At 40.7% G+C, this 22,814-nt stretch overlaps 1 protein-coding gene across 2 annotated transcripts; it reads right to left on the reverse strand.

Annotated features, from left to right (window-relative positions):
* Positions 1–215: 215 nt before the first annotated feature.
* prdm2b (PR domain containing 2, with ZNF domain b) lies at positions 216–14,160 on the reverse strand. Of its 2 annotated transcripts, XM_082534283.1 has the most exons (8): positions 13,853–14,160; positions 12,062–12,179; positions 11,080–11,183; positions 10,646–10,798; positions 9,067–9,193; positions 6,861–6,965; positions 2,201–6,741; positions 216–2,066 (listed from the first exon to the last, which is right to left on the reverse strand). In XM_082534283.1, the coding sequence occupies exons 2-8, from the start codon at positions 12,174–12,176 to the stop codon at positions 2,049–2,051; spliced, it is 5,163 nt and encodes a 1,720-aa protein (XP_082390409.1). In that variant the 5' UTR covers positions 12,177–12,179; positions 13,853–14,160; the 3' UTR covers positions 216–2,048. The 2 variants fall into 2 exon arrangements, with proteins under 2 accessions (XP_082390409.1, XP_082390410.1); XM_082534284.1 differs by lacking the exons at positions 9,067–9,193; positions 10,646–10,798; positions 11,080–11,183; positions 12,062–12,179; positions 13,853–14,160 and adding an exon at positions 8,565–9,020.
* Positions 14,161–22,814: the final 8,654 nt, after the last annotated feature.

Below are 22,814 nucleotides of genomic sequence, written 5' to 3' on the forward strand. Positions count from 1 at the left end.
AAAGTCAAATACAATGAAAACTAAAATTCATTTTTCATAATTGGGTGAAGTCCCTGCCAAACTCTAAGTGGAGAAGGTAATCAGTAAATGTAATGTGAAAGACTTTATTACAGCTCCAATGGCAGGGACATCTATTATGTTTGAAAAAAAAAGAAAGAAAAAGGTCTCAGTATATAAAAGGAGTCAGACCAGTTAATCAATCCTTTCTGTCTACATTCACCAATTGATTTTTTATATCAGTACGATACCATGATAATGCACAAGTACATATTTTAAATCAAGCCCAGTGCTGCCAATAACAACAACAAAAAATTCCCAGTCCTCTATGCCCAAATCTCAAAAATCTGCGTATAACTGAGAGTCCCACAAGCAAAAGAACAAATAAAGCTTTACACAAATTGAAAAACGTATTTTAATTATGTCAATTACAGCAACGTTTTACATGAGGTCATTTGGGATTTTTGTCTTTGTTCATCCTTAAATACATAATTCATGAGACTGAAAGGCAAAGCATGAAGATTTCTCATGGAAATATAAATTAGCTTTTAATCATATTGTTCAATTTATTTTCCCAGAACATGCTACGAGCGTTTAAGCACTGCCTGCGTGTTTGCCGTCGGATAACTGGATGCGAGTGGGAAAGGTGGGTCGAACACTGCAGAAACAAAAAGTTTTCACTTGCAGGGCCTGGATGAGGTTTTCATGAAGTACACATGAATTCACTGAAACAGAAATGGCACAGTCCTCAAAAAAAAAAAAAAAAAACTTCGGCTGCACTTCTGTGGCTTTCGCGTGAGAAAGAACACATGAAGCGACTTTATATACGTTCGCTTACAAAAAAAGAAGTGTATCATGCATTTTGGCATTTAGGGAATTATCAAACTTCTTAAAGATAACAAATAGTTTGCAGATGTCTTTGCAAAAAGGCTTTAAAAAAAAAAAAAAAGGTAAATATCTGAGATTGGAAGAATAATTTTCTGCCCGTTGGGGCAAATTATCAGCAGACCTGAATACATTCCATGACGCACATGTTTCTTATAAATAGGCTTTCTGATCCAGCTTGAAATTTTGGCAGTTTGTTTTAAAGTGCTGTAAGAACACTGGGCTTAATGCGTGATATCAAAATTATTTTCATTATTTATTTATTTTTTAAAGAGGAGACATCAGTCCCATCACATTTTTACAACGGGAATCACCTGCTAACACCAGATGAACAAAAAAGAAAGCAAGTTAAAAAAACAAAACATGACACTTGGCATGAGATTTAAACCTAAGGAAGAGCTGTCATCCAACTGTAACCATATACATACTTACCACACGCATATACAGTGTTCCTGAGGACCAATTGTTGCAGTAAACTGTACTGCCCTCTTTCATTTTTGTTTCCCAAACAAATAAGATATATTCTACAATATAAAGACTACAAAAAAAGGAAATTCGAACGTACATACTTTGCAAATCATGTATAAACTGAAGTAGGTGCCCACAAGGAGAGGCACGGGTTTAATCTAGTTTTTAACTCTATACAGCTCATGCATTAAGAGACTCTGGAGACATCCAAATAAAACAAACAAACAAATAAAAAATTTTTTAAAAAAGACCTAAAAGGGGGGAAAAAATAATAATAATAAACAAGTTTCCCTAACACTAACTGATACATGATTGCCATTTGCAATATGTCAGCTTTCCAAAAATAACGGAGCCCTAATCTTACTGTTTTGGGTCAAGTAAGGACACACATTGAATATATTAATTCACTGTCATTTACAGTTTCCTTTTTTTGTGGGGTTTTTTTTTTTTGTTGTTGTTGTTTTTGCAAGGCTGGCTAGAAATCGAGGCTCAGTTCAGTTCATAAGATGGATGGAAGATAAAGAGTTCCCTCCTTAAATCCAGCAAGGCAGTTGAGATAAGCAGACTTGACATGTTTCGAGTAGGAAAAAAACCAAAAACAACTGAGCAAAACGTCACAAAGGGCGTCCTTGGTTACACGATGACTCCAGAGTGCTACCTGATAGGTGAACAGAGGGAGCTCAATAATGTCACATGGCTCACTTCGTCGCCACCTCCTTTAGGGGGGAGCAAACAAACAGAAGCAGCACAATGATTGGTCAGTTATTTGAATTGCTTCAAAAACTTGACAAATAAATATGACATCAGTATGATAATCAGTGTGACTGCAGTAAGCCAACAGATAACTCACCTGAGTGTCTTTTGGCTCTTGAATTGGTGGTTCATCGGTCTTCGGCTCAGCAGCAGGAGCTGTGCTGGCCATCTGTAAGCTCCTGGTGACAGGACCACCAACTCTCTCCCGTGTTCGAAGAGAGAACCGCTCCTCCTTCTTCACTTGTTGTTGCTGCTGCTGCTGCTGAGTTGTTGATGGCGGTGATGATGATGATGACTTGGCCTCCGTTAATCTCTTGGGTGCTGCCTCTTTGCCCATACGCTGCATTCTCATGGCTGGCCGTTGTAAAGCCTCGCTAGGAGTGTCCACGGCTGAAGGGGTGGGAGGTAAATACTGAACTTGGCCCTTTTTAGTTCTTTTGCTTGCAGGAACCAGAGCTGGGAAGGAGGCGGGCCTCTTTGGTCGGCCCACTGCAGCAGGGGTTTTCCCTTTTCTTGCCTGGAGACGTTCGGGGTCTGCACCACCGGAGCTACGAGCCCTGGTCTTTCCCAAAGGTTTAGATTCAGTGTCTGCGTGTGCTTCACCGTCAGATGCTTTTTTCCTCAGACTCGTGTTTTTATCTGCCACAGACCCTGGCTCTTTTTTCACCTCCGCGAGACCTCTTTTGCCCTTTTTAACAACGACAGGCTTCATGGGGCAGCTGACTGCCATGTGCTTAGTCAGACTCGCGGTATAAGTAAACACACGACTGCAGTGGGGGCAGACATTAGAGGTGTGCTCTTCTTCCACTTTGATGGCAGCCTTCTTTGCATTCGTGGCGGTTTTATTTTTCTGCGAAATTGCCTTCTGCACCAGCTCGTGTTTCTTCTTGCTCAGGGCACTCATTTTTGTTTTGCCAGTGTCTTGATTAAAGTTTAGTCTCTTTGGCTGACCCATTCTACGGAAAGCACTCTGGCCTGCAGCGGCTGCTGTGGGGGACGCCACTCCGTTTGGACTCTTCACTATTTGCTTGAGAGGGATGGGGTTTTTCTTGGGAGTGTAACGCTTTTTATCACTGGCGCTGGCACAGACCAGTATGTGTTGGTGCAGTTCGGGCATGTTGTCAAAGCTGTTGCCACACTTGGTGCAGCGAATGGCAGTGCTAAAAGTCTGTGGTATGTTGTGGGTGGTGAAGTTTGTAGCCGAGGCCACAGAGCCAGCATGGGAACGGCTATGATAAGGAAATGGGGGTGGTTTATAACTGGGGTAGTGCTGATTAATGCCAAGGCGGACATCAGGACCTTTAGGCTTCCCTCCTTCTGATGCCATGATCTTTATTGTAGTGTACAGCTCCTCATTGGGGTCCTCTGCCCCCTCCTCTGTATGATTTCCATTAACATCTGGCTCTTCTTTTAGTAAATGAGAGTCGCTGGGTGGCGCATTTTCATCAGCCATCTCAAGAGCTGGTGTTGAGGGACTGCTTTCCTCTTTGGCTCTGGAAGGATCGGTATAATTCTGTGGCCTAAGTTTCCCACTCTCTACAGTAGTATGTGAGCATGCTTCATTTGGATGCAGATCCTTCTGATGCTGCTGGAGGTTACAGAGAAAGGCAAACTCTTTGGAACAAATAGAGCACACAAAGATCTGGCCCACTCCATGTAGTGTCGTCCGATGAGCAAGCAGGGCTGGAGCGTCACCAAACAGCTGGACGCAAAACTCGCACTTGAACGGCCAGTCTGCGGCGTGCTCTACGATATGTCCGCTGAGCTCTTTGATGGAGCCAAACGGCTTTTCACACACATTACATACAAAAGTCTTGCAGTACGTCATGTCAATTTCCTCGGGCTCAGCAGTTTTATCAGTCGGTTCAGGGGCAGCAGGGAGAGCAGCAGCAGGCTGAGGAGAAGAGTCAAAGCCACACGGAGAGGCATGACTAGTACCCAATAACTCATCTATACAGTGCTCAGGTTCTTCTTTTATTGTAATCGGATGGGGAGACTGCGAAGCTTGTGATGAGGATGAATCATGTGAGTCAGAGGGAGCTTTTAAAGAGGATGAGGATTCTGGTTGGGACGAGATAGCAGCAAAGTCCGGTTTCTCAGTTTCAGAGACAGTGTCATGGTTCTGATTACCATTAGGCAGACTGTTGGAAGTTCCAGTCTGCGATACATCATCCTCTGTAGTGGGCATATCGACTGATTCTGCCTCTGGAGGGCTCGGTGTACTTGAGCCATTTGAGGGACCTTTAAGTGAAGTGTCTGGGGAATCCAGCAGCTCAGAGATGTGCTTCTCCTCCTCATCTTTGTTTTCCTCAGCTGAGAAGCTCTCCTCCTCCAAGTGGGATTTCTCTTCAATTGATCTCGGAGACATTTTTGGTGAGAGCACAGGCAGAGGCCTCAGCAAGGATGAGTCCGAAGGCTGAGAGAGAGGAGAACTAGGCATGGCTGGCGGAGAGGGTATGGTGGGTAGTACAGGCGGAGGTGGCGTCGGGGATGTGACACTAGAAGTCCCGGGTGAAGAGGGAGTCATGGTCATGGGGGTCAAAGATGGCGGAGAGGGGTTGGCTGAATCGGATCCAACATTAGGAGAGTGAGAAGGGAAAGAATTTATGTTTGCCAGAGTCGAGGGACCCTCATCTCCCGGCAAATTTAGACCAGCATACTCGTTCATTAGCACCTTTGCAAGCATGCTGGTGTTAGGCTTTCTCTTTTTGGTTAGTGGCTGTGGTGCTGCATTCCCCTTTGATTCGGGCTCACCTGTGGTCTTCCGATGGAAGCTTAAATCAAGAGCCGAATCCCCGAGCACTTTGTTCAAATTCTCACTCTTCTTGCTGACAGAGTTTGACAAATCCAAGGGCTGCTGATTACAGGAATTTCCTCCGCTACTAGAGGAAGGTTGGTTATGGGTGGCATTTCCAGAAGGGCTCAGAGTTTCCCTGTCATCTTTGTCCATCAGGCTCTCAGAAGGTGATGCGGTCTGGCTTTCCAGCTTCGGTACCTTAAGAGTGTATAAGCTTGCCACTTCAACTTTACCGCTCTCATTTTTACTTGCAGGGCTGAGCTGCGGAGACGACGACGGAGGAGAAGCCGTTCTTCTTTTAAACTTCCCTGAAGACCCTTGCAGTGGCATGACGGACAGCTGCGAGGCTAGCTTATGGCTGTCTGTTATCAGAGTTACGGTTGATTTCTGGATGTCTTGCGCCTGAAGAAGCTGTTTGAGTTTCGGCGAGAGGTAAACGTTTTTCTCTCGCTGAAAAGCCGATGAATCAGTGGCCTGTTGAAACAGACCTCCCACTAACATGTTGGATGAGGAAGATGTGGAAGACGATGATGAAGATGATGCTGAAGTTTCCGTCTCCACTTTAAGGCTGGGAATAAGGGGGGGTGTAGATGTTCTCCTTTTAGCTGCTGGCTGTCCAGTGTTGGAGGTTTGCTTTGTGTTAGTTGTTCTAGTCTCCACCTTCAGCGCTTGACTGATCTGAGTTGGGTTGAGGATGACGGTGTCCAGACCAAACAGAGCTGCAGATCTCGAGTCCACTTCTATCACTTCACAAGTACTCACTGCGCTCGTGGACACGATCTTGCCATCAATGTAGAAGCTCAAATTCTCAGAGATGTTTTTGGATATGTCAACCGCGTAATCGTCCCTGTCTGCCTCGTCTTCCGTGTCTGCACTGGGAACGTAGACGGTAGGAGGGCTCATGCTGGGGGACCCGTCAGGCTGCCGCGCTGCCTCTTGCTGCAGCATAGCTTTCCTTCGAACTCCTTTTGGTAACAAGTGTCGTTCATGTATTCTGCGTTGGTGTCTGCGCATGTTAGTGTGTGTGCCAAAGGCTTTATTGCAGTACTTGCAGGGGTGGAGTTCTTTTGACTCCCCGTTTTCATCCAACATAAAGGGACGGTCAACTTGAGGCCCCAACTCCTTTCTCTGCATATCAGAGTTGTGCAGCTGTCCTCCTGTAAACTGGGATCCTGTGGCTATATAGTGAGTAGTTGGGCTGGTGCAGTCAGGACTTGAATCTGTCTGCACCACAGGACTGGCAGGTCCAGCCAGATAGCCGGGCCTTTTCTTAGAGCCGCTCTCATGCCGTCTCTCGTGCCGCCGCCGTCCCACCTGTGAGCCAAAGGATTTATTGCAGTAGCGGCACTTGAAAAGTTGTGCTTGCTGGTTGCTCATAGCGTGAATGTGTATGTGACGCTCCAGGCCCTGTCTGGTGGCAAAGTGGCGCTCACAGTGCTGACAGGGATAGGGCTCTCCTTGTGGATCACCCTCAAGGTCACCATCAGGGTCAAGATCGGGATCAACCTCTGGCTCTCGTCCAGCTAGGGAGGAAGACTCCGACTTTACCTGTGCATCCCCGTGGCTTTCTTCGGGGCATGCTAGTTTGTTTAACATGGAATCAGTGACAGTTAAATGCAGAGCAGCTTCTGAGTCTTCCACATCATCACCATCCTCCTCCTCTTCCTCCTCTCCTTCTTCTTCTACTTCATCGTCCTCTTCATCCTCCTCCAAGTCTCCTCTGTCTGTTAATGCTGTTGACATGTCCTGTACATCTTTATGGTCAGTGCTTCCCAGTGAATGCGCCGTCTTGATTTCCTGCACGGATAACGGCGTCCCATCCTTCTCCGTCCCCTTCACTCCTGCAAAACATATCAAAATTAATCAAATGTTTTAAGTAGTTGCAACACACAGGTAGCAGTTAATAAAATAAATAAAATAAAATTGTTTAAATCAACTACTTCACAATAAGGAAACTTACCTCCTTCCCCATCCCACATCTCCTTGACAGTAGGTTTGGTTCCACTCGTTTTCTTGAATCCACCCAAACCAGCCTGTCTGGCTTTCTCCAGCAGCTTTCTTCTGGCTGCAAGTACAAACACACACACATCACTTTGTATAAAGCTCAATCACTGATCACACACTTTAGTCAAGAAAAGTTATCTTAGTATCTTGTAATATCCTTTCCTCTTGATATTTTTTATTGCTGCCAGATTACTTTAACTGACTTTAAGTTCTACACCAAAGTCAGCTCAAATATTTCCTCAGCGATTGCTCAGTTCTGTACAGCAAATCTTTCAGTTTGTACACACTATAATTTACAGGCATGATAAGCATGCAGATTACACTTAAATTGTATTCCAATTATGAGCTCATATGCATCAGTCATTTAAATGTGACAATTACCTAATGATTGAGGCTCACACTAAGCCCAATAGGACATATTTTGAATGCCGATGTCTAGTTTGACTCAGGAGTCTCCCCTGCACCTCCTTGTCACTGAAATGAGTCAAAAGGCCATCTGACCTGGCCTTCAAAGCCCAGTTCATAGCAGAGAAACACATGCTGCAGGTCAGGCATCTGACCAGCAGGGCCAGAGCCATTCTGCCAAATCCACAGCAGCTGCACCACTGCCCACTTTTGTACAATTTATCTTTGTGTACATTTGTGTAAACCATTTTTTTTAATCCAGCAGTCACTCTACAAGTACACCACACGCAGGTTAGGGAATATGGATCATTGCTAATCCAAAGGCAGGATAGTTAATTTACTGAGGTTCACTTCACAGTACACTGGCATTAGGGGTCACAGCATACTGCCTGTAGAGTTGTATAGCTCCCAATCCTCAGATTTAATTTTTTCTGATGTTATAATGAAGGATTTGTGTTTCTGTCTGCTGAATGTAGCTATTAATTGCATGTTAATAGCAAGTCAAGTCATTTATAAGACTATATATCAAATGTGGGCAGATGTACTCCATTATACTGCACTGTACTCTTGTAATATTATACATTTACAGCAGAATATAAAGCAAAACAGTGCGCACTGACCAATTTTTGACATTGCACACAGCATATTTTTAATCATTTTGCATTCTTTTTTGTAGTCATGTATTGATGACATCTCATGACAAGGTGAGAGCTTGCTGTCTTTTATGGAAATAACATGTTCAAAGTTCATGCTGGTAAATGGAAATGTGGCACACAACACAACAGCCAAGGTTACCGTTTCTTGGAATTTATCAGCTGCGCTGATGGTACTAGTGCTTACTTTCACGTTTTTATACGTTATTTATTTCAAAGTAAGTGAGGAGAGAAGGGGGAGAAGGCACAGAAGCAGTTTTGTGTGCTGCTACTCTTTGGTTTTGTTTTGATGTTGTGTCACGGAAAGTTTCTGTTTGCCAACCCGGAATATAACACTGCCTCGACCTTTTACATAGTGGATGCCTGTGTATTCACCGCCAGCGATGAGTTTTTAATAATAAAATTACCCTACACACACAGTTTCCCTTCTTTTCCTGCACACCGAGATGTCCGTGCGATCACACCTAGCCCTTTAGCTTACTGCTAGCACAGAACACCAAGTATGACAACTCGATGAACTGGTTATTCTGGACCCCAGCGATGTATCGCTCGATTTCAAACACTACATGCAAAAATACAACCGCGATATTTCAGCTTCTTACCCTTTCCTTAGATGGGCCCCTCGATCAGCCTCTGCTTGGATAAGGAAGCTGCTAGTTAGCTAACCTGCTATAGGCCATCATCAAGACGAGAGGCTCGCCGATGGATGGCTTTCACGCTTTAGGAACTCAAGGAAGGTCACATCCTCGACAACGTCAGGACCCAGATGAGGAAAAGCTGCTAAAAAAAGTTGCTCGGAGTCTCGCTTGAAAGCTAAACAAGTCATCTCACGGACCGTGTATAGCCACTTGGTCGGCGTTTAGAGCCAAATCAGCCGCTATGGGCGAACGTAAAGTCTGATACGAAAGTAAAGAAAAGCCCCGCACATCGCGACCGTTAACGTTAGCTTCCACTAGCCTTCCTTCATTTGTAGCTCGCTAGCTCGCCACTTACAACTTCGGCTGGGCTCCACAGCAAAACAATCCCCGGCTAATTTGCGTATCTGCCACAAGGGAGAAACAAAGCTCTTAAATGTCATCATGGTTATGAAGTAAAAGGCCTCACCTCGCCTCGCTCTGGCTGAATTTTTCCTGCTCAGACTGCTGGCCCTTTCTTCCTCTAGTGCAGCTGTTATCTCAGGGTTGTCTTCCACAGTGTACCACACCAGCAGCTCCTCTCCCGGCCCGATAGGCTGCAACAATGAGAGATGAGGTCGCCTACCAATCACAGACCGGCTTGCTGAGAGGCAACGGGGATATTTGGGCTACTGTGCATCTAATCTGTCTAAAGGCTTAGGGTATTTCACAGTGTTTTAAGAATAATCTCAATAGGAACAAGCATGCAACATATAACCTTTGTCATTTCAAAATTAACGCAGTTAATTACCACTTTATGAGGTTTATAAAGGCTTTATAAATCACACTACATCTAAACTTTCAAATTCAGTTTTTTGTAATAGTTCGAAGGGGTACCTTAGAGGATAATTACAGGTGTTACCGTCATTTGAGCCCTTTGTTTGGTAACCAATATAATGCTTTTGCTTTGAATGGTAAATGTACACCTGTACAATCCAATACTACTCACTGAGGTAGTACTTTTTAATAAAGCCCATTAGACATATAGACATTATTCATATCGAATATAAGAATGGGAAAGAAATGTGATCCAAGGTGGCATGGTTGCTGGTGGTTGATCCCCTTATTACAAAGCTCATATCATCTCAGACTGTTTTTGTTTTTTTTAAACATTACATTGAGTTCACTGTACTTAAATAGCCTCCACAGTCACCAGATCTCAATCCAGTAAAGCACCTGGGCAATGAATGTGTTGATATGGGAGATTCACATCATGGATGTGCAGCTAATGAGGTGTACCTACTGAACTGTCCAGTGAGTGCGTGCTACATTAGACTGTCATTACTTATTCATCAGTAATAATAAAATACACATACACACACATACATACACATACATATATACATATATATACACATATATACATATATATACACATATATACATATATATACACATATATACATATATATACACATATATACATATATATACACATATATACATATATATACATATATACATATATATACACATATACACATATATACACATATATACACATATACACATATATACATATATACACATATACATATATATATATATATATATATATATATACATATACATACATACATATACACACACACATACATACATATACACACACACATACATATATATATTCATGTTGCTGTAACAAATAAATACACTGAGTTTAAGTTTAGGGTTTGGGGGGGGGAGGGTTTACTGTTAATTCTAATCCTCCAGAGAAACATCCAGACGGCTCGAGAGACACCATAGTGAGCCGCTACACTCCAGCAGAAAATCATTAATCAAAGAGAGGCAAATCAATTACACCTTTGCTTATATTTGTGGTTGATGATTAACAACAGCTGTTAAGTGACAGGTTACATCAACTCTGCAGAGAGCAAGAGGGCCAAAAACAATGTTCCTGGGTGTCTCAAGATCATCTAAGAAAAACCATCCAACCCTGAGGATCTTAATCAGCAGTACATTCATAGTCACACATGCAACGCGCTGACACGGGAATGTGTTTGACCTACCCTTAATACTTTGTAGTGAATGGCTCTGTTGATTTCCAGTGGGAAAAGATTCTGCTCTTCACTGGAGCGGGCCCAGTTAACGTATCGCAGCCAGTTCCCCTTCATGGGGTCTGTGGCATCGATACACATCCAGCCCCGTGTTGGGAAATAAACCTACAGAACACAAGCGGGAAGGTGACGTTTTAAAAAGCAAATAAATAAATAAATCTAAATCAGAAACAGAGATGCAGTGAAGAGTTTTTTAATTCTGTGCCTTGGAAAACTCCAAATGTTTATGTTAACTTGCTCACGGCACACAGAGGACTTCCTAAACTCTTTTGAACTACTGCTGCTTGATAAAGAATGCAGCTGGGCTCGTTATTAGCAAGTATCACAGAAAAAGGTGGCTATGCGCATTTTTAGGGAAAAGGAGCAAGGGGAGGGCTGCAACATACCTCCCACATGTAAACATTGCTGGTCACCTGGGACCTTTTCTTCTTCTCTCCAACAAACGGACCAAGCTTCTTACCTTTAGGGATGACTCGTGTCGCCCAAACACCTGAAAATAATAAAAATAAAGAAATAAAAAGCAAAGACACCTTACTCATGCCACATCTGAGAGTTATATATTAATGCATTTATTAATAATGCATGGAAATATGTGAGCACACTTATAAAATAGAGCCACAACTGATATATTTTGGTAAACCTTAACAGTCTGTGTTGATAATCGTAAGGATAGGCATGATACGCCATGTAATAAACCTCAGTGAAGTCATTTTGTTTTGGGGGTGGGGGGGGGGGGTCATTTTAGGACTGATTTAGATGTTTAAATTCTAACTTTGTGCACAGAATAAATCAGTTAGCAGAAGCAGGAGATCCAATAATTATGCAACTATATTTCAACCCGGTGGATTTTGTGTCAGATAGGAGATCAAGGTGAGCAGTATCATATCCTGGTTTGTCCTTGCTTTGATTTTTCCCCACTCTTTGATCAGTTTCTTCATTATTATTTCATTGCATTTGCTCACTTTGATTTCAAATACAGATCAATACAACCCACGCTTCTTGATTTAATGCATGTTTGCATGTCCATATAATGTATCTGTCTAGCTGTAAAGCACGGGTGTTTAGCACCACGAGATGTTTATGCATCTAACAGACTCTTTGAAGGAGTAAGCATGCACGAGGCATGTTAGAAAAAAAACACTCAAAGCCTTCGACTCAGATGACTCGCTTCATGTTTGTTTAAGTTCTGATTCAGTTATCATTTTCAAGTTTCACTTTCTGGCCCAGCCTGGTCTTGCTTTGCTCCACAATCATTGGTTGCTGGAAGTCTGTTTCAAGGTTATATAGCCGTGAGATTCAAATGAAACTCAACATGTTGCCAGTCCTAAAAGAAGTTGTTACAGTTATGAAATGAGACCGGCTACTCACCAATGCGGCTCTGATTTACAGCAGAAGGCCCCAGATTCAGATAGTCAGGCAAATCTTTCCACACATGAGCTGGAATTTCATTCAAAGACTCCACTGTACCTCCAGTAATAGCCATGGCCTGCAATAAGTGACATGAAGCAGCACTCGTTGATTGTCAAAAGCACCTGGCTCATTAAAACATCTGCAGTTATATTCTGCTGCGTTTTTACTTGTCTGTGCATAAAACTGAGATCCAATAGCAAATGAAAGCAAAACTTATGTCTAATTATCTATAGTGATCCATTTCCTGTTCTTAAAAAGAAACGGCTGTTATTTTTTCTGAAATGGAAGTTGCAGCATGTAAATCTGACCACAGGTAGACAGCATTTTGGAGATATTTCCTCGTCAGCTTCTGTTACAGAAGCCTCTTGTGGCTCTGAATAATTATGCAGCCATTTATATTCCCCAGATGCATAAGCAGCTAAAAGGTTTATGCTTCAGATTCAGTAAGGCTGATTTACAGGAATTTTAAAGAATAATTCTCAGTGGTATCACAATACAGCAGTATATTATGCATATGAAACAACCATTTTCTACAGACCTCAGTCAGTGTGCAACTGAGGCAAAAAAAGAAAGAAAAAACACCCATGAAGAGGCAAAAATCAGAGATTGTTTACTTGTATGTGTGTAATATTATTCCTTTTCAGTTTAATAATGTAGCTCTCAGGTTTAATCATCAGTGCCATTTGTTATTTCCACCCCTCCAAGTTTCTTCTTCAGCACAATCTGGTGCACTTCCGTTCATTTAGTAAGCATCATCTTAGTTCGCTTAGAGCCTTGCAGGCAGCAGCTCTTTAACGCCTTTAGTATCAGTGGGCAGAAACTGTCACAATCATGCATACGCTGTGCAAGTTAACAGAAACTTTTCAAATTACACTCATAAAAAGTAAAAGATATTGAGGAAAAAAGCCAAAATAATCTTTTGCTTGTTGGCTTTAGAGGTGTTTTTTTTTTTCCTGTCTATTAACTAATCGCGGAATTAACTTTCAGCTTAGCAAATTAATCCTGCAACTATTTCCATAACAGGCACATACTGAGCTTTAAGTCTCTCGCTTTGTATCCCAACTGGCAGAAAAGCCATTTGTTAGGGACAGCAATAAGCAGCTGACCCATGTGTGGCTCTGTGGACCAGGCATACGCATTATTACACTCAATGCAATAAAGAGATATAAAACCCGAGCGGTTCACTAGCAGATATTTTGACCTTAACGACTGTAACGTGACAAAATGATGAGGCAGTGGCAGATAAATGGCATATCTGAGACAATAAACCTCACTGTCTCCACTTGAGGCACTCGAGCTTGAGCTATTGATGCCCCTTTAAAATAAAGGCTAAAATGCTTAACTTTTTATTGGCCAGTCGGTGTAGATTGATTATATATTTTTTCTTTTACTACCACCGGCGTTCCTGGAGTTGTGATCAGACATGTTTAAATCCCCCCTAGCTGAAGTTCAAGCTACAAACAGCAAGAGATTTTAAATTGGGGTGTGTGCGTAGAGCGCATTTTAAAGCGTTTTCTCTCAGATCGTCAAAGAAAAGAAAAGTTGATCCAAGCAAACAAAACTGACTGGAAGCCTTACACTAAAGCGCCTGAAAGATGCAGTTTATTGTTACCCTTGTAGGCAAACCGTCCGCTCCCCTTATTCTTCCCGATGCTGGCCGGGAGTAAGGTGGTTGGAGCGGTTTTTCTCCCTCAATATTTCCTGTCGTAAGGTGTTTGTTGGGTTTAGGATACTCATACGCGCACTTACCTGCTTTATTTCACCGGGAACTTGTGATTTTTGTGCTCTACCTGCTGTCAATCTGTTGAAAATGGTGGATGGAGGGCTTGAGTCGAAAGCCTTTTCAGTGACTCGAATCGCGGTGTAGTGGAGTTGGGAGAGGCAGCCTCTCAGACCCGTGCTCACACACACAGCGATGGGGCAAATATAATTCTCAAGTCAGCCTGCGAGGGAGGAGGGGGGTGTTTTGGTTTTCTTTCTTTCTTTTTCTTTTTTTTGTGGACGACCAGAGCAAGGCTCCCTTGCTCGCCTCTCTTGCGAGCAGTGGTCCAAGTCCTGTCCACACTGCAGCCTAACATGAAACCATGCCAGTTAAGTACCTTGCCTAGATTAATCTGTGAGCATAATGGGCCTGTAGGCTGGTACCATCTGTGCAACCATGAATAGCAGAGAGGAACTCAATAAAAGCAGTGGAAATGCAGGCAGAAGGGTGTCAATGCGTCCTCTGTTTTTATGTATTTTTAATTTTAAGTAACTGAGCTGTTGCTTCCTTGTTGCCATATCTCTATTGCAGTTATTCTAAATCTAATAGGGCAGTATTTTAGAATTTAAATAATATACGTCATTTCAAAATGAGGGAGGTACATGGGGGGAAATGGGATTTAGTGTTTCCAAAAGCACAAGCACGTGTTGGTTAATTTATTTTGTTAAATTATTAAGTTTATTAAGATTTTATTTTTAACAGAATAATGTAGAAACAAGTTCAAATGAGAGCCGAGTGAAAACTTTTTCAGTAAAAGTAGACTTAATCAGAATCAGAATACGTTATTAATCCCTCAGGAAATTATGTATTGTGTGTGTATGTATTATGTATGTTAATTGAGGAAGCAAGGCCTTACAATAGCTGGTTTCATCAACATCTGTATGAATATACATATCATTTTATATTGCATGATTCAGTCAGTCAGTCTGATTAAGTAAAATACAAGACAACCTTTTTTTTTTTTTTAGATCATTTAACACCTTATAGTCAAAGCGCTAGATCACCATAATGCTAAATTAATAATGAAAAAAAAGGGGCTGGGTGGGGGGTAAACAGCTAAAGCAAGCAACACAGTTTCATTTGTTGGACTTCCTGTTGGGCTGTAGTGTAACCTCACAGATATAGTAAGTGTACTGGTTCCTTTGGAGCAGGGGTGCTCAATACGTCGATCGCGATCGACCAGTCGATCGCAAAGGTAGTATTGGTAGATCGCATGGCATTAAAAAAATAGATGCCAGCCTATCATCCATCCCGTCACTTGATTGATACAGGGAAGCCAGTCAGATGACAGCAGATTTTTTCTGACGCTTAGGTCGCTGCGCATGCGCAAACAGCGGCGCGAAGTGTAGTAAAACTGACAAGCTAGTCAGCGAGTTAACTCCAATTTTTAGCTCTCGGTTTTTTCTCTTAAACCTGGCCGTCAGCAGCTACTGTCCGGACTATGCATCCCTGGCTGATTCAATTCAGTGCAAGTCATCAGAGTAAACTCAGGTAATGACAAAAAATTTACATAGTTAATTGTGTTGTGAAATATTGGATATTGAGGTTATGCATGTATATACATTGTAGATATAAAGAATCCTCAATATATTTATAAATAAGTATATGTTTTGGATTTTTGTAGTGGGTAGATCATTTTGACTTGGTCATTTTATAAGTAGCTCACATGCGGAAAAAGTGTGAGCACCCCTGCTTTGGAGCAAATTGGGTAGACGTGACATTTCTCACTACTAACAGGAAGTGCCTGTGGCCACTAGAGGCTGCTGCGATACCACATACTGGTTGTCCATGTGGACGCTCCTGTACAAGCCTGCAGATCTGTGAACTGTGACTGTAGGAGATGGAACTGGGCTGGGGTCAGAGCAGCACTTTAAATTATAAGTACTGGCTGAGTTGTAACACTTGTGATCAGATGTGTAGGAAAATTTACCACCTCTCTCTGCACAGTGTAGATGTCTCTGTCTAATTTTAACAGGAATAAAAGGTAACACCGTTCCTGCTGTTAATGATCATGAAAGCATCTGCGTGGCAGCTTCTTAAGGTATGACCTTGTGCCCTTATTAGTGCACATAATTGCAATGCTTTTACTTGATCACTCAGTTCACCTCAGGACACTCAGCCAGAGTTTCTATTTTAACTGCACTTCCTCTTCCACCAATTTCATCTAGTTTAAAATATCTCAGAAATGCCGTTAGACAAGAGGAGTCACACTGTGAATCACCCAGGTCCTCACTTCACCTGCTTCTTCACCGGTGGTGACCGTGCGTTACGCAGATGTGCTGATTCATGTCTTCACCTCCACTACCCCACGGACACCTCCTGCACCACCCCGGTTCCCATGTCCACCACGTTGACAGCTGTTGCAGCTCCTCCTGCTTTTTATGACATCTTTCAGTCACCTCGTCCATCATCCTCCAGTGTTCTTGAACAAATCCTGCCAGATTTAATTAACTTTAAAAACAGAAGCATTTACCTTTAAAACAAGCTGAGGAAGCTGTCACTTTGCCAACGCTAAGGGGAAATATAATTACTGACAAAGAACTGGATAAACTGTCACTTTCAGTTTATTGTAAGTAATCAGTCTACGAGGGCAGATATCTAAGACTGGATTTCAAAGAGACAACTGCAGCTATGGAGCATAAATGATGACAGTAACAAATAAATGACGAAAGACATTTTAGTTATGTTGATTTCTCACATTGCAGCAGACAGAACATGTAATTAGAAACATCTGGATGGCATCCAGTCATTTCAAAGGTTTGGGGAGTTTTAGTTAAAGTGCAAGACAGCATAACAAGAGCAAATTTTGACACCTGATACAGACATAGCTAAGGTTTTTAAAAAGAAATAATAAACCACCGGATAGGAAAATATTAAAATATATACTTGATGCTTTGTTTGATGTTTGTTTCTATGATTTCTTCCTCTTCATAGCTGTCAGATCCTTTCATGGATGCACATAAAGTCACGTGAAAGTGGTGCTTGGATCAGAGTATGTGCATGACGGGATAAGCGGAACATTTGGTGATTAGAGGTGTTTTTAACACCACGTGAAAGAAAATATCCAGGATACCTGCAGCAAAAATAAATAAATAAATAAAATAAAAATGTAATAACTCCCAGTCAAATGGCTTATTCAGCTTTCAACTTTAACTACAATGATTAATTAAAAATATTTAGAAAACCTTATCAAATGCTTCCATTTACCCACACTCCTACATAATCCTGAAATAGCCAAATATTTATTACAGTTTATTCTCTCCTGTTCAATCAATGATCTCTGCTTATAATAACCAACAGCTAAACTTTGACAGAATCAGTAACTGAAAGACTACTGAAGCACAGTTTAGTTGTATTTCACATTAGTATTTCTATGAGCCAACGATGTCTGCAACATGCACTGTGGAGAGTGGAAGAGAAGTCCCCAGTGCATGATGGGAAGTCCCCTAGCAACCTGAATCCACAGGAAAGAAGGCAGGGATAGCTCAGTAGGTAGAGTGGTGGCCCCATGATCGGAAGGTCAGGGGTTCGATTCCCCTGAACAGCTACCCTGAGGTACCCCTGAGCAAGGTACCGTACCCTACACACTGCTCCCCGGGCACCCAATGGCTGCCCACTGCTTCACTGAGTGAATGGGTTAAATGCAGAGAGGAATTTCCCTACGGGGATCAATAAAGTACACCTTCTTTCTTTCACATTTCAGAGGAAAATATTCTATTTTTTTGCTCATGTGCATTCATTGCACAGCTATAGCTGCATTATAAATTATAGTTTATTGAAATGTATAATTACGGCATTAAATATTATGATTTTTAAGGTTTAACCCTTTCTCCCATAAAGATGACATTTGATGACCTTCCCTAAGTTTTGAGAGCTCTGTAAAGTTGTGGTTTGATGACCATTACAATAGTTTCCAGATTTTTCTAAGGGTAGCTGCATAGGGGATAGACCACAGTCACTATCCCCCTAATGCAAACCCAGTCATTTTGTTCTATAGGCAGGTCTGAAATATGACAGCAAGCAGTCAGTTTAAACTACCCAACACCTTTTATGAAGTCATATAATTATAGATAATCCCTATTTCCACCAACCAGAAAAAATGGTGCAAACGCATTAATGCATTGTTCTACTATTGTTATTTTTTATACTTCAGTTATATTTTGCTGATCATAGCTCCGCATATTCACTTAGCTGAAAAATAAATGAGGTTCAGGTTTATTTATCCTCTCAAGGTGCTTTATTCTTTAAAATAACGAACAAAGCACAGGCTAAAACATGCACAATGGGTAATGGAAGAGAAGTCCCCAGTGCATGATGGGAAGTCCCCTAGCAACCTGAATCCACAGGAAAGAAACATCTTTTGGGATAATATGGCACTTGCAGGTCTTTAATTGGGGCCTAATCATTCAGGACTTTGTATGCGAGGAGGAGAAGTAAGATTTTTGGGGTGTTAACAAGGAGCCAATGAAGAGAAGTTAATCAGAGAGAAATGTGATGGGTTTTTTCTACCACTGAAAGCTTTTCAGCCATTAGAACAATCTCAGTGTTCAGCCAGAGGTAACGACTGCATGGACTCGTTTCTTCAGCATCACTCTGAGAAAGGAAGTTTGCTATTTTGAGACTGTTATGCAGATAAACGATACATCCTGGTCAAAGTGACTCCAAGCTGTACCCGAGGCCAAGGTGTTACCTGCACCATGTTTCTCAAGAATTTAATCTGAATTTAGAAACAGGCCTATGAGTCATACCTGTAACTCTTTGTCTCAATTTTATTGATAGATAAATATGAATAATATAATAGAGAGTCATCTGCTGTTTGGCAGTGTAGATGTCTGAAGTGTTGTTTTATTGTGTGGAAGTGTGTGTGCTGTTGGCTGAATTGTTAATCGAGGCAGGTTTTTTACTTGATTTATGGGCCGGCTGAGGTCAGTTTCCAAACTGAATGCATATTATTGCTTTTTTATTATTCATAGGTAGATAATACCTAAAGCAACACTTGCCTTTTCCTGCCCGAGATTCTGTTGACTCACAATCTACCTGTTATGTAACATCAAACACAGGTTTGCCCTCACTAACCGACAACTGTAATAAGAGCAGGAGAGAACTGAATAATAACATGCAGCACCAGGGATTTCTTTTAAGAGTATTTTGCATTTACATAACTTTATGCATTCAGTATTTTTCAGAGAGGTAGATTCTAAGGTGGCTTTGAAATGTTTTCACATCATGGCTCTGTGAGTCTGTTCAGAGCTTTAAGTGACCACCACGGGAAGTTAGTGATGGGATTTCCGGCTCTTTTTAGAGAACTGGCTCTTTCGGCTCGGCTCACTAAAAAGAGCCGGCTCTTTCGTATCCAAACCGGCTCTTCAGGTTGTTTTGTTGCTTTAATTAATTTATTATTAACAATAATATGAAATTATGCACAAAAGGAATTACTAATGTAAAAAAAAGTGGTTTTATTTACGTATGTTTATATATAAATATATACGGTGGCCCCTAGAGACAAAACACATACAAACTCCAAAGCACATTTCTAGCGTTAACTGAACTTCCAAAACAGAGCTACCTAGATCATTTAAATTACACATTCGAAAGCATATGTGTATTGTTTGTGTATTTATACACAAGCACTCATATATATTCAAATAATTAAAAAAAAAGTTCATTTACCTGTTATTACCACACACCAAATCCGGTCGTTGGTACTTGCTGGCTTGTGTAGCCACTAGGTAACAAAAGCTCAACACTGCGGCCAGCATCCTGGACCACTTCTGTTGTCTTTTGTACGTGTTTTGGAGTTTGTACGTGCTTTGTCTGTAGGGGCCACCATAAATATACTTTTATTTATTTACTCCACATAAAATGTAATATATAAATCATATAATACAAAAACCAACTAGTTACAGTTCAGCTTTTAACTATTTAAATTTTCAGCTTTTTCCTTTTAAACACATTTAAAGTGAAACAACACAAAACACTGCAAACCACAACACAATTAAATATAAATTAAAATATGAAAACAAAAAGAAAATGCACATTCTCTGTCATATGGACCTGCATGAATAAACTTTCTGAAAAAACCCATGGCTCGCAATAAGGAGCCGGCTCGCATCGTTCACGTCAAAGACCCGGCTCTAAGAGCCATTTCGTTCACGACCGACACATCACTAACGGGAAGACAGTTCAGAGCAAAGATGTCTGGCTCATGTGTTACATTTATATGAACATTTGGGCACAGAGTCAACAGCAGGAGGGGAAACTTTGAACATGAACCTACTCGAGCCAGAAAAATGATCCTATAAAGGTGTGGCATATACTGTGTGAGCCCTATAGGATAATGTGAAGTATCACACTGCATGTAGACTACATGGAGGGCTGCGTGCTTAAAGCCAAAGCTCTTGAGATTTGATCACATGAACTATATCACAGCTCAAAAACATACATAATGTATTTTTTTTTAATAATCAGCTCTGTTAAAAAGCAATTTCTAAGCAATCTACAACTTACCTCTGCTTGAACAAATATTTACAACATGTTGTTGGTGTCTTTTCCCTTTCCACGGCAGAGAAAGAACAACACTCATACATCCTTTTACCTGGCTATGAAATTTATTTTTAAGATATTAAAAATACACTGTAACATAAAAACATGGGTGATTTTGTAAGTAATGTAGCCATCTTTGTGAATAGAGTTAAAAGTTGTAAATGCTGATGCCTTTAATAGTCATATACTTTGGAATGTTAGGAGTGTTGTTTATATGAAAATGTAAAACCACACAGAAATTGAAATGTTTAGGTTGAATAGATTCATTTGATAATTTTCAATTAAAATATTGTAAATGTTAATTTTTTGTTGTGTTTAGACTTTGATTGTTGTGGACATGTTACGTGGCTTCCAGCGTTGGTGAGAACAGTGATAAACCTTTGATGTCAGAACCATGAAATAACTGAAAATTAAAAAAAAAAAAATGAAAATAAAGTGGGTTCTTTTTTCCTTTAACATTTTTTAAATGAAATAAATAGTAATTTCCATATATGAGTTTTGATTTTCATCATAAATGTAATTGTGCATTTTAGTTACATTTTCAGTGGGGATCACACTGTTGATGCAGAAGTCCCAAAACCTTACAAAAACTCACATATCAAATATGATATATTAATCATTACGCGATTAATTCAATTCAATTTTATTTATATAACGCCAAATCACAACAAGAGTCATCTCAGGGTACCTAATATCATAAAGACTTGCAATGATGAGAAACTGCAACAATTTTCTTTTTTAAATCAAACTGAAATTAATTAGTGAATATGACAAAAAAAAATCTGAAGTACACAGAAAAGTTACGTAGTTTAAGCTTTTGCTAGTTTGGTGAAAAATGTATTGTAGCGTGTGTGATGAGGCATTGATGGACGTATCTATTGAGACTCTGGAGGTGTAAAAGACTGAGCCAACTGCTTTCAGTGTTTTTATTGTAATACCTATATGCCTCTGACACGTCCTACCTAAAATAATAATAATAATTTTTAAAAAAAGACTAAAACTGAACACTGAAACTAATAAAAATTAAACATTTTGAGAAGATAAAAAACTAAACAGAAACAAGAAAATCCACACTGTATGCTAACTGAAACCAAACTAAAAAAATTAAAGTCAAGACAAAATAAAAATTAAAAATCTAATTAGAAAATGCAAAACTGCAATAACTCTGGAATACACCAGCACACCTATAAAGGTCTGTTACAAGTAGACAAATGAAAATTGTGGAAAAGGTGACATCTTGTCACAGTTGATGAAGAGAGCAAATTGAATTTAGGCTACAAATACAGAAAAATGTAAATATTTTGTACAGCTTTTTTTGTTTTTAATTCTAGGTATTCCCATAAATTTTGATGTAAAGATGTATCATCCTTTAAAACGTCCTTGATGTGAAGTAGAGTTCGAAAAATGATAAATCTTTGATGGGCAATGAGCATACCCTACCCTTCACATTTAGACCACATTAAACCAATGGCCTCTTTACACTGACAGTTCTGCTCTGGGAGTGTAAAGAAGTTTCTGTGTGTCTGCAAGTTGCTCTCATCTACATTTCTTTTATCATAGCTTATGCACTGCTCATAAAATTAATCCTCACAGTATAAAACACCAAGTCAGGTCAACTTCATGGATATCAGTGCATCCAGGCAGGAAGCATAAACCAATCCAAATGCAGTTCACCTGCTTCGGTGCAAAACAAAAGTGATGACAGTAGTGTGACATGGTGGTGCAGTGTGTAGCAGAAGGTTTCTTGTTTGAACCCTAGGTGGAGATTTATGGAGTTTGCATGTCCTTGCTGAGGGTGTGTGGTTCCTCCAGGTGCTCCTGCTTTCGACCCCCCAAAAACGCATGTTAGGTCGTGGTGGTGATCGAAATGAGCCTGGCAGTGTATAGAATAAAACACTGTATGAACATGTGGCTAAAATGTTGCTGTGAGTGTTCATTGAGACTACAGATATATATATATATATATATATATATATATATATATATATATATAAATAAACGCAGGTGTGTTACTGATGCACTAGTTAGGCAACAGCAAGACAACAGAATGACTTTACAGGTGGCCCCGGGAGATCTTTGCTCTCCGTGGTCTGATTGAGACTTCTGCACATAACATGACGATAGTTCAGCTCTCATGATGCACTGAGTGTTTCTTCCTGTTAAAGGGCAGTTTTTTTCTTCCCATTGTCACCATTTGGTCAAATGGGCTTACTGATGTTGTCAATTGGCGCTATATAATTGAAACTGACTGAACTTGTATCACTTGGGACACAAGTGATACAAGTTGCTCAAATTATGTGGCAAGTAAAACAAATGTCTTCAGATTATTTATTGTAAATAAAAAGAACTCATCTCCTACGGGCTTTAAGATTTCAGAAAAAGCTCAAACAGCACATTATTCCACAG

This window comes from Aulonocara stuartgranti, assembly GCF_965226115.1.
Source record: "Aulonocara stuartgranti genome assembly, chromosome: 5".
NCBI lineage: Eukaryota > Metazoa > Chordata > Actinopteri > Cichliformes > Cichlidae > Aulonocara > Aulonocara stuartgranti.

Excerpts from the sequence above, each read along its gene's own strand:
- prdm2b (XM_082534283.1), bottom strand. The coding sequence starts at position 12,176 with ATGGCTATTACTGGAGGTACAGTGGAGTCTTTGAATGAAATTCCAGCT. Across the intron at positions 10,799-11,079 it reads GCAATGTTTACATGTGGGAG|GTTTATTTCCCAACACGGGG; the intron begins GTATGTTGCAGC and ends TGTGTTCTGTAG. Across the intron at positions 9,194-10,645 it reads TTCACTACAAAGTATTAAGG|CCTATCGGGCCGGGAGAGGA; the intron begins GTAGGTCAAACA and ends TCATTGTTGCAG.